General features: G+C 39.1%; 1 protein-coding gene across 1 annotated transcript in view; it reads right to left on the bottom strand.

The window, feature by feature from the left end:
- Positions 1-12,128: 12,128 nt before the first annotated feature.
- LOC126967844 (uncharacterized) overlaps positions 12,129-18,942 on the bottom strand; it is a 61,020-nt gene continuing 54,206 nt past the window's right edge. Inside the window, exon 6 of the mRNA XM_050812531.1 lies at positions 12,129-12,179. Within this exon, the coding sequence (XP_050668488.1) occupies positions 12,129-12,179 (51 nt within the window). The remainder of the gene's footprint in view (positions 12,180-18,942) is intronic.

The following is an 18,942-nucleotide window of genomic DNA, read 5'->3' as shown; positions in this document are numbered from 1 at the left end:
GAAAATGGTGAACCTTTCTACGTTGGAGCACACACAGCTAAGTAATGAAAATAATATATATATCAGCCCATGTACTGGAAAACGATTTAGTGTGCTTCAGATATCCAGTCCAAAAAGTAGTAACAATAATACCACATTATTGATGACGAATATTACACCGACTATACCTACTGATCCTATGACACCTACTCGAAGATTTTGTGGTACTGTTTTTCGTAACCATAGTGGTTTATCTACTCCTAGCTCGTGCACTCAAATGCTAACAGAAACATCCAACACAAATGCTAAAGCTTCTCCTGCCTCATTGAATGCTTTATATACATCAAGTAGGTGCTCGTCTTTGAATAATATTTCATGTTCGAACTTATTACCTTTAGAATTTAATGAAAGCAGTATGCAAAAATTGATTAAAACAACTATAAAGGAAAGAAGAACCACAGGTAATACAAACAATAGTCCATTTTCTTTTGAGTTTACTTTTGAGGATGATGCGCTCACTTATGACGAAAAAGCAGAAAGAAAAACGTCTAAATGCAACTTGAACAATAATTCACAAAAACATTTAGAAGAGAGAAACACTGAAAAGCAACAAGAAAATAATATAATAGGACAAGATAAAGACCAGAATAAGCAAAATAGAAGTCTAGAAATACAGAATGAAAAAGTGGAAGAACTTGATCAGGACGTAGAAAACGAAAAAATACAAGAAGACGCTCCGGAGACGCAGACTGATGAAGCAACCAATACTGAAATAGAAGAAATCGTTTCAAATGGAAGTGATGATGATACAGGTGAAAATCTCTCATCCGATATAATAAGTGAAGATGAAGATAATATGTCTGAAAATATATCAGAAAGTGAGGGTGGAGAGCTTGAGGGTGATAAAGATTGGATTGACATTCCCGACAATGACGTATTGAGCTTCGATGAGAGCATACTTGATAGCGTGACAAATGTTCCTATTCGTAATAAATTGCCCGTCGATATTTATAGTTTGTTTCTAACTGACGATATTATTGATAAAATAGTAGAAGAAACTAATAAATACGCAGATAAATATTTATTAGAAAAAGAAATTATAGCAAAATCACGCTCTAAAGCTTGGAAACCTACAGATGCAAATGAAATGCGTCAGTTTTTCAGTGTCATACTTACGATGGGCTTAAATAAGGTTCCACATTTTCACGATTATTGGTGAAAGAAATCCATTTACAGAAATGAATATATATGCTCTCTCATGGGAAGAGATAGATTTATCTTGCTTCTAAAGTTTTGGCATTTCAGCGATGAAAGAAATGATACTGAAGATAGACTCTACAAAATTCGACAACTACTTAATATGTTAAATAATCGTTTTAGAGATATTTTAACTCCAGGAAAATTTATCGTGATAGACGAATCAATGATTCCCTGGCGCGGGAGACTTATTTTTCGCCAATACAGCAAAAATAAATCGCATAAATATGGAGTTAAATTATATAAACTATGTACTCCTCAGGGGTACACTTTAAAAACCATAGTATATACAGGTAAAGAAGGAAATAGCAGAGAAGTGAACCATGGAAAAAATGTAGTTATGAAGCTCATAGAGGGTCTAGAAAATGAAGGATGAGTTTTAGTAGCCGATAACTTTTATTCTTCTCTTGATTTAGTACAGGAACTCTTACAAAAGAAAACATTTTACTGTGGCACGCTAAGATCATCAAACCGAAGAGGACTTCCCAAGCAATTTATGTTTAAAAAATTGAAAAAAGGCGAAGTTGAAGGGATAATGCTGCCTAGTGGTGTGAAAGTTATTAAATGGCACGATAAATATATAAATAAAAACACTTTGCATAATTAATAAAACTTTTTCAATCGACAACTGAGATATTATTTTATTCCCATCACTACTTACTACACATATTGAACTATCTTCCGTTGCGGTACGAGATACAATCGATATCATTTTTTCTTTGGTATTTGTAGTTTATTCAAATGTCATAACTGCGTGCGAACCTAGCAAAATATAAAGCAATAGGCTATCTTTCACCCACAAAAACTTCAAAATATATTTGATTGTTTTTTTGGAAGATATAAACTATTTTGAAAACTGTATCTTTAGGAGACCGATTAGGTCTCAAACGCACCAAATGGTAGGTTAGTTTGGAGATCTTTTAGGTCTCCAAAGCACCAGCTGAAAGTTTTTTGAAAGTGATGGCGCAGGGAACGTGTTAAAGTATAAACCTCATTTAAAGTAAACATTAACAAAAAACAACTTTACATTAATAACCAATATTTTAAAGGCACACTTTTATGAATAATGTTTTATGTGGTTGATTGTTTTCACTACAAACTTAAAATAAGAATTAGTATAATATAATATTAGGTCTTTACATATGAAATTGGCGTATTTCGTACTGGCCACTTTAATCACGATGTTCTCCTCTTTGGTAAGGAATTCCAAAGTCAAATTTGTACGCCTATTTACTCATGTATTTGTGTTTCGATGACCGTCATTCATTAATTGTTTTTTTCGTCTGCTTTTTTCTGTTTGCGTCACTCATTTTACAAAATCGAAAACTTAAAGTATCGCATTATTTACGAGTACGAGTTCCGCCGTGGCACTAGTGCTGCGGAAACGACTCGAAGGGTGAATGATGTGTATGGCGGTCATGTTGCAAAAGAAAACACAGTTCGATTTTGGTTCCAACGTTTTCGTTCTGGAAATTTCGACCTGCAGAACAAGCCCCGTGGACGGCCTGAGACCCAAGTTGATAATGAAGTATTGAAGGCTATTGTGGAAGCGGATCCATCGCAAACCACGTCCGAGTTAGCTGCAGGCTGCGGTGTTAGTGATAAAACTGTTTTAATTCACTTGAAGCAATTTGGGAAGATTAAAAAGCTTGAAAGGTGGGTACCTCACGAATTGACTGAAGCAAACCGGCAAACGCGCGTCGACTGCTGCGTTACATTACTGAACCGGCACAATAATGAAGGTATTTTAAACCGAATCATTACCTGTGATGAAAAATGGATTCTTTACGATAATCGGAAGCGATCAGCGCAATGGTTGGAGTTGGCTGGCCAGCCAGCCAAATCCTGCCCCAAGCGAAAATTAACCCCAAAAAAGTTACTTGTAAGCGTTTGGTGGACTAGTGCCGGTATTGTTCATTGCAGTTTTCTCAAATCTGGCCAGACTGTTACGGCTGATATCTATTGTCAGCAATTGCAAACCATGATGGAAAAGCTAGCGGCTAAACAACCTAGGCTTGTCACTGCTATTTCAAGACAACGCTAGACCACACACTGCACAACAAACGGCTATCAAATTAGAAGAGCTTCAATTGGAATGTCTAAGACATCCTCCGTACTCCCCGGACCTTGCTCCAACAGATTACCATTTTTTTCGAAATTTGGACAACTTCTTGCAAGGGAACAAATTTAACTCTGATGGGGCAGTCCAAATCGCCTTCACAGATTTTATTGATTCCCGTCCGACTGTTTTTTTTAGTAAAGGGATCAATGAACTACCTATGAGATGGAAAAAGTGCATAGAAAACAATGGTTCATACTTTGATTAATTAAATATATTATATTTAAAAATATTCGACTTTTTGTTCCTCCCATACAAAACGCCAATTTCATATGTAAGGACCTAATATTTGCATGCCTACCCAGCAGATTGAAGCACCTATAATTATAATGCCACACCAATGTACCCACACAATCTATGCAAATAAATGACTTGATTTGATTTGATTAGAAAAAAAAATACGAGATAAACTTTTACAAGAAGCTAATGCAAGTAATTATTTGAAAGTTGAAAAATACCATTTCATAGCAAGCCAAAGTAGAAAATAATTATCAAGAAGCATAAATAACGATTCGTGTGGTTATTTAAGAAAAAAATATATTTGACTGTGAATTAGTCTTTGTAATGCCGGACAGACGTTTCAACGTTTTGTTGATGAGATTTTGTGAAGGCTAGATTTTACTTTAGCTTATCTTGACGATGTTTTGGTCAGACTTCGAGGCATGGTCATCAGTCGATCAGAAGGGTCAAAACAAATACCTTGGAAGGTGAAATAAAAAAACTAAAAAAGAAAAGAAAAGAGGCTAAAATAAGCTATAGAAAGCTTTACAACTCCCAAGACATTCCTTTGAATCTGCTAGAAAAAAAGATCTTTATCTTCACCGATTTCCTTGCATGTTGAATTTTTACCGGCGATTTTTAACTGGAGCAGCAGCCCTCCAAGCGAGCTGGCTCTGTTAAAGGAAATCTATTTAACTTTACAGATGTTCAGCATAGAAGATGCATTCGTTCTGTTACACACGATCTGTGGTGCTAAATTGGCAGTTGTTACGGATACGTTGACAGAACAATCGGCGCAGTCCTCCAGCATCTCAAAGCTCAGCTCATTGCATTGTCTTCTCGAGAGCTTAGCCCGTCTCAGGTGTAACGATTCACCATACGATTAATGAAAGTATTCAATATGTCCGGCACATGTTAGAGGCTCAGCATTTCGTATTTTATAAAAATCACAAGCCTCTGTCATTTGCTTTTAACACTAAGAAGCGAATATGCTCACCTAGACCGTTTCGACATCTTGATTTTATTGCTCAGTTTCACAGGGATATCATATCGGTTTATGTTGAATTCCTCGGTGGGAAAGTAGACGTGGTTACTGACATTATTTTGAGAATAGAAGCCATCGCTCAGCCGCTGGAAAAGGTAGCAGCATGACAAGCGCTAGAAAATTATAAGCAAAATCCAGTCCAACTAAGTAAGGCAGGCAAAGTCGCGTGCGGGCTCTTGTTTTGCAATATTTATGGCTATAATAATGCTTCAAGCTGCAGGTGGTCTTTATAATATTAAACTTGTTAACTAAATTTACAGTTTATAATAACAATGTTAGTTGGCGCAGGGTCGCCTATAATGTTTACGTGTCACTTGTATCTCATTTGACCAAATAAAGCCTGTTTACTCAAAATATACTAATCAAGTAGTCTACAACTAGAAAATATCTATGAGACAGGTTAGCTGGTAGCTATTTGGAAACGTTTATATTTATTTATTTATTTATTTTTTTGAGAGGAGGAAATACTGTTACGTATTTACGCCCCGGAACGGGGCGTAATATGTCGGACTCGAGTGTCCGCGTAAGCGGACGCCCCATACCGACTAAAACCTCCTCTGTGCTGTTAGCAGCCCTGGCTTTCACAGCGAAGTAGGACGTGGGCCGTCGAGGCCGCAAAGACGGTTTGCGATGGTTGACCGCGCCTACGCCTGCGAAGGCGGTGTGTGCGTGTCTGTGTCGGTGTTTGTGTGGGTGTCGCGTTCGCGATGGTGATGTCGTCATCCGGGTCTACCGTTACGTGTCTAGGACGTCTTATTGGGTTGAGACTATGGTGAAGGGGGGTGTACCCGCATGCCTTCCTAACCAAGATGTTGGGATGGTTAGGCGCCTTGTCAAAGAAGCGTCGCGAGATCTCTTTAAAGTGTTGAGCTATCGTCGGAAGCTCTAGGTCGCGGTGAAGGTCAACGTTTCGGATGAACCACGGGGCTCCGGTTGCCATGCGCGTGAATTTATTTTGAACTACTTGCAAACGACGTAAGTAGCTCGGTCGGGTGTGCGCGAAAACGACGCTTGCGTATGACAGTATGGGCCGTACGATGGTTTTGTACAGCGTCACTTTGTGTTTGAGCGGAAGTTTGCTTCGCCCACACACAAGAGGATAAAGGCGACTGAGGACAAATCGGGCTCTATTGCATACCGTATCAATATGTTTCTTGAAGTTCATATTGCTGTTGAACGTGACTCCTAAGTATTTGTTATCCTTCACCCACGGTATGGGTGTTTCATACAATTTAATGACGTCGGTCGGTCGTTTTTTAGCGCGGATGCTATTCGCGTTACCGAAGAGTACCGCTGCACTCTTGGTGGGGTTCACTTCAATCCGCTATTTTCTGAACCAGTTGCCTAGTTCATCGACGGCGGCTTGAAGTACTTTAATGTTCCTGCTCAAGGTTGAGCGGCTCAATAGAGCGGAGCCAAAGTAGAGTGCCGTATCGTCAGCGTACTGAGCGAGCTGGACACTCGGAAACTTGGGAATGTCGCTCGTGAAGAGCGAGAAAAGAGTGGGAGAGAGGACTGAACCCTGTGGCACGCCAGACCTGATGGGTCTGGGTGAGGATAGGGTGCCCTCTACTCGATATCGGTAGGAGCGATCAGTAAGGTAGGCTCGTATGATGCGCACGAGCCTGTCTGGCACTCCCAGTTGATACAGCTTGAATACTAAGCCGTTGTGCCATACCTTGTCGAATGCCTTCGCGACATCGAAAAACACGGCTGCCGTGGTAGCGTGAAGTTGACGCCGTACGAGAATGTACTCGGTGAGTCGGTGAGCCTGCTGGGGACACGAGTGAGCGGTTCTGAATCCGAACTGTATGTCGGGTATCAGGTTGAGCTCCGCGATGTAATGATTAAGACGCGCGAGAATTAATCTTTCGTAAAGTTTCCCGATCGAGTTAATTAAGCTAATAGGCCTATAGCTACTCGGATTAGCTTTAGGTTTATTGAGTTTTGGGATACCGATAACAATGGAATCCTTATAGAATATTAAAAATGGTAACCAATAAAGTAATAAAAGTCGAGGGTAGGATTTTAAGAACCCTATTGTTTATAGTGTCAGGCCCCGGGGCCTTCTTGGAGTGAAGCTCCTTAATGATTAGCTTCACCTCTTCGTAAGAGGTGGGTTTTATTACATCGCCTGAAGGGCTCAGAGAGGAGCGACGTTCAACTTCACAATCAACTTCGTCAACGTGTGTCGGGTCGGCTGCTGCATTTGGAGAGCACTGACTCTCGAGACTATCGGCGAGGTATTCAGCCTTCTCATCGTCATCGAGCGCCGGCTGCAGCGGTCTGTCCAAAGGAGGCATGACAGTGGGCGGCTCCTGTTTGAACGCGCGAGGCAGCTTCCAGAAAGCCACATGTGATGGCTTAAGGTTGCCGAGCAAGCGGTCCCAACGTTCGCCGCGGAGTTCCGCGATACGTTCCCGTACCACCCGCTGTAGGTAGCGGAGGTGGCGCCTATTCTCGACCGATGGATACCTGTCGTAAAGTCTAGTGGCTCTGTGCTTCTGTGTGAGTAAGTTCCTGACCTCTGGAGGCAGGTTTAGGCGATGCGGTTGCATCGTCGGAACCTGCCTGGAGCAGGCCTTGATCCTATTCTGTATATGTGACGTCACATGAGAGATAGCACTGTGAGCCGTGTCGACCGAGTCGATGACGTCCGGTATAAGGTCAAGGTCGTCGGACTTGATAGACTCGAGATCCTTTTCCAGCCGTTGCCAGTCGATCACTGTTTTCGTCGGTGGTTGAAAGTTAACCGGTGGGCCTAGATTTAAGACGACGGGCCGGTGGTCTGACTCTAATTCGTGAAAAACCTCGATTGAATTTACATTGAGCGTTACGTTCTTAAGTAACGCAACGTCTAGAATGTCGGGTTGGTGCGCGACGTTATCCGGATAATGTGTTGGTTCGTCGGGTGCTATTACTGAAAAGTTCAGCGTGTCTGTCAGCAAATCTAATAAGATTCCGTTTCTATTTGTGGCTCTACTGTTCCAGCTGGAGTGTTTGGCGTTAAGATCGCCGCCCACTATGACTGCAGCCCCGTGGCCGAGGAATGCTTCTATATCTGTGTATAATACTTTTTTATTGGGCGGAAGATAAGCTGAAATAACATTGATCGGCTGGTGAGTCGCCATACTGACTCGGATGGCAGAGGCCTCGATGTTAGTGAGGACCGGAGGATCTATAGGTATACAGTGTAGAGACCTTTTAAATAAATGAGGGTGTCGCACATACGGGTGGTGCGATCTTTTCTGACTAAGTTGTAATTAGCGATACGCGGATCGCGTATACGTGGTTTTAGAAATGTCTCTTGCACTAAGAATAGGTCTAATTGATGTTCGTGAGCGAACTCCTTCACCAAGTCTAGTTGAGGCTTAAGGCCTTGGGCGTTAAAATACGCTATACGGAGCGTATGTGGTTTAACCCGTCCGCTTACGTAATTAGGCATCGCGAATGTTTTTATACTTTCGCCTTATATCGGTGAGGGCACGGAATATTTTGCCGTTGTCTGCCATAACTTGCAGGAGCGACGGCGGGTCGCCCCGGACAGCCTCGAGCCTGCTGGCCAGCGCTGTGATTCATCTATGTCGAACAGCTCTGACAGTTCGAACATGAAGGTAAAGGTGCTGCCGCCTTGGTTACCTGTTGCCGCGGACGCGGGCGCCGGTGGCCTCGGTCGCGGGACCGACGCCGCCGGGCGGGACGCTAGCGGTGGCCGGAGGGGCGCGGGGGCCGCGAGAGTGGCCTTTGTGGCAGCGTTAGCAGCCGGAGGAGACCTCGCCCAGGCGTTTACCTTCGGAGGCGGCCCAGGTTTGAAGGTCGGAGTGAACTCCACCTTCTCTGCTCTGCCTTGCGGCTGGCGGCGCCCTGGGTGACGCTTGTGTTTGGGTGCCTTGAGACACCCGCGATAGCTCGCGGGGTGCCCCTTCTCCCCGCACAAGACGCAGGTCTACAGAATGTCGGCCTCGTCTAACTCTCTGGGGACGTTTTTAATAACGACCCTCAGACGCTTCTCCTCAGGCAGGGCGTACGTGTGGAAACCCACACTCAGCTCTCTAAGAAGAGATGTCAAAGCGCGGTGGTCCACTACCTCTTTGGTCTCTAATTTTATGAGAGATTGGTACGCCCTCGCCTGGAAGGAGAGCGTCTTCGGGCTCCTATTTTTGATAACCAACCAGCGGCCTCGGTCTCCTATAAAAACAGGAGGCGGGCGCTTGGTCGGAGGCGGTACGCGGGCTTTAGCGGGCGCGGGCGCGGACGTGGGAGTGGAGCCAGTCGTGGCCGCGGGTTTCTTGGCGGGTGTGCCATCAAGAGAAGGCGATTCGCGACCGCGCTTCATCTTGCGACTGACGGTGATGAAGCCGTCAGCATCCGACGCGACACTCTCCGCTCTCGACGGTAGAGCGGTTTCCCGCTGGGCCGGTGAAGCACTGGAAGCCTGAGGGGCTTCGGTGCGGTCAGGACTGACCGCGGGGACCTTAGGGGTCGCCTGCGCGTCAAAGTACGCTTGAAGGACAGGCGGACGGGCTGATCGGGTGATCATTTTCCTTGGTTTGACCGAAGCTACGGAGCTTGCGTCGGAGTCATTACTTAGTTCCATTTCGGATTCCCCGTCGGAACCCGAAACGTCAGATGACGAGTTATATTTTTTGGATTTCACTCTAAAAGCGGGATCCACTGTCTGATCTATAGTTTTTTTAATAAGCGGAGCGATCTTCTCCGAAAATAACCTATCTAAGAGAGCGCTGAAGAAGCCCTCGTCGGGAACCATTGGTGAAGCCATGGTTGTCATATTTATTAACTAGGTTGGGCGGGCAACAACCCCCGCTGCCCGAGTCAGGCAGAGGGGGAATATAATAATTAAGTGGACAACTATAGTTAAGTTGTACACTTGCACATTAATAAATAATATTAATAATAATAAAATATGCAAAATTAAAAAAAAAAAAATAATAATAATTAAGCCTAAGACTTAGCTTTGCTGGATGTAGACTGGCTGGGCCGGAACCCCGATGCACGCTGTGCAGGCCCCCGCGGAGAAGACACACACGGCACGAACTGCAACTCACAAAACACACGATTAGCGTGCAGAATCGCGAAACACAGCACAGGTGCTAACTAACACGATCGTAAAACCGGGTAATTAACACAGATAATAACTAAGCTACGTTCCGCGAAGGAACGCAACAGGTGCGAGACTCAAATAGTCCCGAACAATAGCGCGCGATAACAATAGCTAGCCCAGGTGGCCTGAGCAGATAGTGCGATAACGCAGGTAATAAAAATATTCGAAGGAGGACAGATAACGCGGCACGTGTGCTCGCGTTGCCTGCCTGAATCGAACTTGTTTATATTTATATTATTAAAATTATACTGGATTACTCAAAATCAGATAAACTTTATTCAAATAGGCTTAAACTAAAGCGCTTTTGAATCGTCACTATAAATATTTAATTTTAAATTACTGAATCTACTATATATGTGGAAAAAGTAGAGCTCGTGAGAACAACACACAGGAAATCAAAAGCCACTCCTTTTAATCAACATTAATTAGAGTATTTTGTAATAACTCTAATATAAATATAACATAGCAAATTAGTTCGTAGACTGCTACATCCATTGTCCATTAAAGTTTGAAATCATTATTTGAGGAAGGTTGTGATTACTGTCAAAAATAGTAATTGTGTCCAACAAATACAATAATTTATTAACTGACTGAGATTGTTGCTCGACATGCTATATGTCGAGCAACAATCTCAGCACCAAACCGCTTCCGCCATCACGTGGTGACCTAATTGTATTTATTAAATTTAACACTATAATTTGAATTAAGTAATAATAGTGAAACCAGAGATCTACTGGTATACATAACATATTGGCTTGGCAGAGATATAGGGAAGGTCTTTAAGAACGAGGTGTGTCTCCACTTCAATGATTTTGGCAGCCCGAGAAGACTTTACTGGCACGGCAGACAGGTCATTGTCAATGGTGGATATTATGATACATTGGATGCTTCCAACTTACATAGTTAGACCGATGGCAATAATGATGACGCCGTGTGTCCAGCCTTGCCGACTGCACATCTCTCTCGGATACCGTTGACCTGTGCCGGAATAAATTGTCCAGCAAAAAAGTAAACTTACCACTTTTTATATAATCCTCTTAAGAACATTTTGGCATTTCTTAATCAATAAAGACATGGTCCAAAATACGTACTTTACATAATTGGCGGTTTTTTTTATGAAATAGGAGGACAAACGAGCGTACGGGTCACCTGGTGTTAAGTGATCACCTCCACCCACATTCTCTTGCAACATCAGAGGAATCACAAGAGCGTTGCCGGCCTTTAAGGAAGGTGTACGCGCTTTTTTTTAAGGTACCCATGTCGTATCGTCCCGGAAACACCGCACAAGGAAGCTCATTCCACAGCTTTGTAGTACGAGGAAGAAAACTCCTTGAAAACCGCACCGTGGAGCACCGCCACACATCCAGATGGTGGGGATGATATCCTAACTTGTGGCGTGTCGTGCGAAGGTGGAATTCGGCGGCAGGAATCAGGTTAAACAGCTTTTCGGAACACTCCCCGTGGTAAATGCGGTGGAAGACACACAATGAAGCGACGTCTCTACGTAACGCTAAGTGATCCAGCCGTTCACAGAGATTGGGTTCCCGACAATTCGAGCTGCTCTGCGTTGCACGCGGTCAAAATATTCCAATACAAAAATTGTCCGAAACATGAGCTTTAGTTATGGTAAGCTTATTTATTATGATAATAATAATATTAAATTTATAATATAAAATGGAACCTTAAACAAAAAAGTAATTTAAACATAATTAATATGTTAACTAAAACTATATAATATATCCGACAATTCATTTTAACTCTACAGGAACTGCACTAAGCCATTGGTTAAAAAATATTTCACTACCATTTTTGACTTACATTTTTCGTGATAAAAAGTTTTCTTCTCAGGAGGCAGTACAAAAATGTTTCATATAGTTTGTAGAATCCAGATCACCACAGTCCTATCGCAAAGGCATAATTAATGATCTTCTAATAAGATGGCAGCAATGTATTGATAATATTAGGAATTATTTTCATTAATAAAATATGTTCAATAAAAATAAACGAATTTCTATTTTACAAGTACCCACTTTTTCAGTACACAAATCGGCAATTTCATACTTTAACCCCTAATATATGCAAACTAAACTTAAACTATAAAGAAACCAAAAAAATAATTAAAAGAGACCTAGTGAAATTGAAAAAAAAAGGACAATCAGATTGGAGCAGTGCAATCACTATACACCCTAATATAACTGTTTCAACACCATGTAAGGATCCTTAGTTATGGGACTATATCGTATAGGCAATATTGTTATTCTCTCAACAAAACCACTGAACCTTTTCGAGTTTCCCACTGTGATTTGTTTCTGTCTTGTCAGTGTAATTGTTGGCATTGCTCCAGCTATTGTTAAACAAATTCTTGTTTCAGCAACTCACCACATTGCTCAGCAAATATTATTTTCAATTGTTGTGAAGATTGTTGTGCTCGTTATAAACTGTAGAATACATTAAACCTTTATATATCTATATTTATTCCGTTCCATTTGAGACATTTCATTTTAAGCTCAGGTAAGCTGAAAATTTGTAAATATTGAAATATAAATTACTAACTTTTACCCGCGATTCCGTCCGCGTCGAATTGTAACAATTCCAATTAAATTGGATAGCAAATTTTATTTTTAGAATACTTTGCAAATAATACACATACAAACTGTGGCAGCTAACTATAACTTGCTTATTTTAATACATTTTTAGAAACTACTTTATTTTGTTTTTCCATTTTTTGCTAAAACATAAAAATTATGCGGGTTTGATACTCGCCCCTTAAAGTGTCTCATGAGAAAAATATTATTTTCTTAAAGTACCTACTTCTGTTGTATACTTTTTAGCGTTATATTTCTTACTTTCATCCCTTATTTCAACCCTACACAGGTCGAAATTTCAAAAACGCTCGAACAAATATTCATTTATTTCTTATCAAGTACCTAAGTACAAAGATTCATGGTGGCATTTTTGATAATGACGAACTACCATACACACTTCCACCCCCTTTTTCAACCCCTCCAAACCTCTTATTTAAGATAAAAGTTAGCCTATATCCTTTTCCAAGTTCTAGTCTATCTCTGTACTAAATTTCATGACAATAGTTTCAGTGGTTTAGACGTGATAGCGTCTAACAGCGACAAACAAACTTACATTCACATTTGTAATATTAGTAGGGATAATTTCAACAGCTTTTATGAAGTTAGTGCTAATATGTAAAACGTTATATATCAAGAAAAACGGTTACGATTAAATAAAATAAGATTACACCAGTAAATCCATCCCCATCATCGATGTGTGGCGGTCCTCCACAGTGCGGTTTTCAAGGAGCTTTCTTCCACGTACTACAAAGCTATGGAATGAGCTTCCTTGTGCGGTGTTTCCGGGACGATACGACATGGGTACCTTCAAAAAAAGCGCGTAAACCTTCCTTAAAGGCCGATAACGCTGCTGGGATTCCTCTAGTGTTGCAAGAGATCGTGGGCGGCGGTGATCACTTAACAACAGGTGACCCGTACGCTCGCTTGTCCTCCTATTCCATAAAAAAAGTAAAATGTAGCTCCTAGTTATAAATTATTGCTTTATCTATATTATAACAATCTCAATTATTACGTGAGCTATGCCCACGGCGGCGGCGTCATCGCCAAAAATCAAACTATTATTTTGATTATTAATAATTAGAAAAGCTAAAGTAATTGTGCCAATCAAATTAATTTGATCGGTAGATCGACAACGCATTTCTTACAAAACTTAGCCTTTTTTGGTCTTACTGCAACTGCCACACGTTTTGTGTAATAATATGTATAAAGGTATGAAGTCGCTACATAAAACTTTGATACAAAAAAAAGCGGCCAAGTGTGAGTCGGACTCGCCCATGAAGGGTTCCGTAGCAGCCCGTAACATAATATAAATGTTTTTGTAGGTCGTTGTAACTATTTATGATATATTAAAGAAACTACTTACTAGATCTCGTTCAAACCAATTTTCGGTAGATATTTGTATGGTAATGTATATCATATATTTTTAATTATTTATTTATTTTAGAAGTTACAGGGGAGGGGGGGACACATTTTACCACTTTGGAAGTGTCTCTCGCGTAAACTATTCAGTTTAGAAAAAAACTAATATAAGAAACCTCAATACCATTTTTGACCATACGTACAAATAATTTTGAGCTTCAGTGGATACTTATTCTAAGGAACCCCCAAAATTTATTGTTTTTTTTTTCTATTTTTGTGTGAAATTTTAATGCGGTTCACAGAATACATCTACTCTCCAAAATTTAACAGTAGGAAAGAATTGGCTGTGACATACGAACGGACAGAGATGACGAATCTATGAGGGTTCCGTTTTTTGCTATTTGGCAATGGAACCTTAAAAATGCCTTGAAATTTAAACAAAAACAACCGAAAAAAGGTATATAATACGAACAACTATAGCAGACGTTTGATACATTTTACCAAATAGGAAATTGCATCCGACCCCACCACAAACACTATATATTGTCAATAGTTCGAAGCAGATTTCACAAACGCCATGATCAACTTATCGAAACAAGGTTGAAATGTTTGAAATAACCTCGAATTATAGCTTTGAGTGGTTATTTTCTTCAAAACATAACAACAGTGTTATTTAAAACACAACGTATCATTTGGAAAGTGTCAGATCTGGATATCTATTGTAACATATCTAAATTTAATTTTATGCAGTCATAGTATTGTAAATATAGTTATAAAATTTGTTTTGTTTGAATATATATATAATAAATAAGTAATATAATATATCTTCTTATATTCAGGCGAGGTGCTACAATGGCGAAATAAAATGAACACCCGGTACAACTACTTAACCTTAAAAACCATACCAACCTTAAAAAAAAAAATAAGAATATATAATTCACCTAAATAAATAAATGTTCCATAATATCATTTCGGAACATAAGTAATGTAGTAGCCGCGAGCTTGCGTAGGTACTTACACTTACTTCAGCCACGCTACGCTGTAGCCGTCAGAACTCGTAAGCGAATAGCGTCCATATAAGCGAGAAGAAGAAGTCTTAAAAATTTGTTTTTTGTTTTATAGATGTATAATTTCTTTGTTTGAAAATATCAATTATTTGCTAATTTGCTAATGGGTAGAGAACTTACAGTAACACTTAAATGTAAACATGAAAATTATTTGAAACCATTATTAAAATTTCAATTCAACAACTCATTGTCTTGACTAATAAAATATAGATTTTGTTTTTATCAAAAATTCTGTGGGACAATTTTTTGATTGACATTATATTTTGAAAAATTTGAAATTTATATTCGAATAATTGAATTGACTAAACCCCTTATTCATAATGGTTCGCTTACTTTAAACAGCCGCTTAGGAGTGTTTTTTCTCATTCTGACTTAGGTCAATAGAAGAAGACAGAGTTAGAATTAGCAATGCTTTAAGTTAGCAGACTATTATGAATATGGGGGTAAGCGTTTACGACATCTTAACCCATTTGTATTTTCTTTATAATTACTATGTTTGATTCTAATTACTTTTTTGTGTAATTTATTACTTCTTTCAATGGTTTAGACTTTTAACAAATTTATAAAGCAGCACTTTTGTACTATGGACAGAACAACATCTTTTGGGTCAAATACTAATAATTAAAAAGTACTATAAATGTATACATGTAGGTAGATATTATATAGAGTGTCTATGGACTTCACAACTTCTGGATGTTTTAACAAGACACAGTGAATCAAAGAGGACGTAAATACTACGTAATAAGAGGCGAGACTGCCCAAGTAAAAATTGAAATTTAGTTTAGTATGAATCCTGCAGTCATTTGACGTAAGTTGTTAGTTTGAGTTTGTTTTTAAAAGTAGTAATTACAGAATGGCGATCGGCGAGAAATTATAATACGGCTAAGATTGAAAGCGAACAGTTGCTTAAAACGTAGTGGATTTCGGATATCTTCGTTTTATACAAGATTATAGCAGTCTTCTGTCAATATATTAATGACTGCACGTTTCTTACAATCGCATTTTTCTTAGAGAGTTTCGCTAGGCTGCAATGAAGTGTGACTGGGTTTGACCAGTAGCAGTGGGCAACACTATGACTTGTATAAAACAACTGAATGTTTCACTGGCAGCCACCTTCCTATTGTAATCGGTGTGAACATCTTCAACATGACAGTTGGCGTTGTTCCAGTAATTGTTGAAGCGATTCTTGTTTCCGCAAAACATTCTGTATTTGTCACTGTTTCTTTGTTGTAACAGTGACTACCAACGTGTTGAGCTGTGCTATTATTTCATTAAATATAAATTAAGGCTGGGGACTGAGCCAATAGCCTTGAGGAAACGAGCGGAGCTAGGTTACCTCTCTCGCAAAAGATCGCCATAGTTTTAATTCGAAGTTAGAAGCATTTTTAATTTATTACAAACATAATACAATTTTCTTTACAAAAATAACAAAACTTTGCCATATTAAATAGTATTGGTAAACAGTTAATAACTTTTCATACAATTGTTATGAAGATAGAATAATTAGAATGGCTCCAACTGAAAGAGTTAGGGGTACATTAGTGATTTTTTTCGCAATGTCTATTAAAGATACACATATAAGGAAAAAAACAAATTCCTTATAATATTCTGTAGACATATAATTATTTATTATAAAAATAAAAGCTGTACATAAACCGTTAATAAATGGTTTCGATTATGCGCTATTATGACGATTTTTCGGGATAGCAGACTTAAAGTTTCATTTATAACTTCCATAAAAATTTACAAGCATATGAGACCTATAGACATGAGACATAATATAGAGAAAATTATCTAAAACTGCTTTATCCTGTGTTGTTCCTGAGACTGTTTATAATTGAACCTCCCGTTATTATGCCGCTAACGACTTTAGCTCCTGTTCCCTGAAAATTTGCAAATATTTATTAATTTATTACTTATCACAATTAACCATAATATCATAACTGAAAAGTTAATTAAAACTTATCAGTTAAATCAAGGAAAAATCCAAATTTATTGGTTGTTCGCCCTTTAATTCATAAATATGAACCGAAATACTCCTCCGTCTCCAACTAAGCGATTGTGAACATTAAGTCAAGTAAATCTACAAGTGGGTGGCTCCTTTGCACAGGAAGCCGGCTAGAATATGGGTACCACAACGGCGCCTATTTCTGTCGTGAAACAGTAATGTGTAAACATCACTGTGCTTCGGTCTGAAGGGCGCCGTAGCTAGTAAAACTGAGGGCAAATGAGACTTTACAAGGTGACTAGCGCACTTGTAGTGCCGCTCAGAATGTTTGGGTTCTTAAAGAATCCTGAGCGGCACTGCATTGTAATGGATAGAGCGTATCAATTACCATCAGGTGAACATCCTGATCGTCTTGTCCTTTATTTTCATTAAAAAAAAAATAATAAAGTATGTAGGACAGGTACTTACAATAGCTTTGCCAGCTTTCTTTAGTCCACTTGCGCTTACTTTAGGGTCTGCCTCCACCTCGTTCATAAATAGACAAATGAATGCAACAAAAACAATAAGGAAATTGAAGAATTTCATTTTAAATCTTGAAATAACGATTAAATTAACGATATAGACGAACAAAGTAGAATCCTGTTCTGCGTTTTATTGAAAATAATCCATCATTAAATTAGTTTTTACAGCCATGTTAAAATTATTTTAATGACAAATATTCAATAAATTATTTGCACGATTTTAGAATTATTATAACCATTATAGTTATAATTATTATAACCATCATAATCAGCCACCAGTGGGGGGCTCCTTTGCACAGGATGCCAGCTAGATTATGGGTTCCACAATGGCGCCTATTTCTGCCGTGAAGCACTTATGTGTAAGCATTACTTTGTTTCGGTCTGAAGGGCGCCGTAGCTAGTGAAATTTCAGGGCAAATGAGACTTGATATCATATTTTTTTATGAAAATAAGGGACGAGCAGGACTTTCAGCTGATGGTAATTTATACGCCCTGCCTATTACAATGCAGGGCCGCTCAAGATTCTTGAAAAACCCAAAAATTCTGAGCGGCACTACAACTGCGCTCGTCACCTTAACACCAGGTGACCCGTACGGTTGTTTAATAATTAGGTGAAGAATCTGGTTTTAAAGTTAATTCAATATCAATAATCTGATGCAATAACTTTTTATATTCTACCCTCAACTCATCTATAGTTTCTGAATCAGCTAAAAACTGTTCATTATTTCGATTATATTGATTCGAAACTAGAAACATTGACGGATAAATTATACAAACGATTTATTCTTTTAAATATTATTTCCTTTTCACCGTTTAACATACTAAGCTGTTTAGATAATTTGTCATGATCCATTTTGTCTTTACTCATTTTACTTGAACAAAATTTATATGATTAATATTAAGCTAATTGGTTGTTGTATGAACACACATACACAACTAAGACAAAATACAAATTCACCCCTCGAGAATTTCACTTACGGTTATCTATACTAATATTATAAAGCTGCAGTGTTTGTTTGTTTGTTTGTTTGAACGCGCTAATCTCTGGTACTACTGGTCCGATTTGAATGATTCTTTCAGTGTTGGGTAGTCCATTTATCGAGGAAGGCTATAGGCTATGTTTAATTTTCAAAATTAGGGATCCGTAATAAAATTGCTATTTTGTAACACAAGGTGTAAAATCGAAAACCTATTTTTGCGTGCGCTGCAAAAACTATTGACAATAGAACAAAATGATGGACAGGCTTATAATATAGGCAATATTTTATTACTTATAAAACTATCGCGTGAATTATACTTTATATGGCAAAACAACGTTTGCCGGGTCAGCTAGTTTGATATAAATAGCTACTATTGAGGACACGTGTTCGAACATTCGAAAATTTTATGATGATAAATTAAATAATCATTTGAATTAAATATCAAATCGTGTGCTCATAAACTGGGTTATTGTAAACTTTCCGCTATTTACAATTTATAATAATCACGAACATATTACTTCTAAGGATGTATCACTGTATATTTATTATATTTTAGTGCTTTTGCCAACTTCAAGTGTCACTGTCACCGTTGTACATGGGGTACCCTGGCCAGTACGGTAAAAGAGAAAGACGTACTTCTGGGCTCTTTTATTGCCTCCTACTCGACTGTTAACGACGACAATGAACTGGCGGTTAGTGCTAAAAGAACCGTCCTGTTGCCTATTACTAGGAAGCGGAAGT

The sequence above is a fragment of the Leptidea sinapis genome, chromosome 14 (genome assembly GCF_905404315.1).
Source record: "Leptidea sinapis chromosome 14, ilLepSina1.1, whole genome shotgun sequence".
NCBI classification, from domain to species: Eukaryota; Metazoa; Arthropoda; class Insecta; order Lepidoptera; family Pieridae; genus Leptidea; species Leptidea sinapis.
Note: the sequence above shows the minus strand (reverse complement) of the source record. Positions and strands in the feature narration are given on the sequence as shown.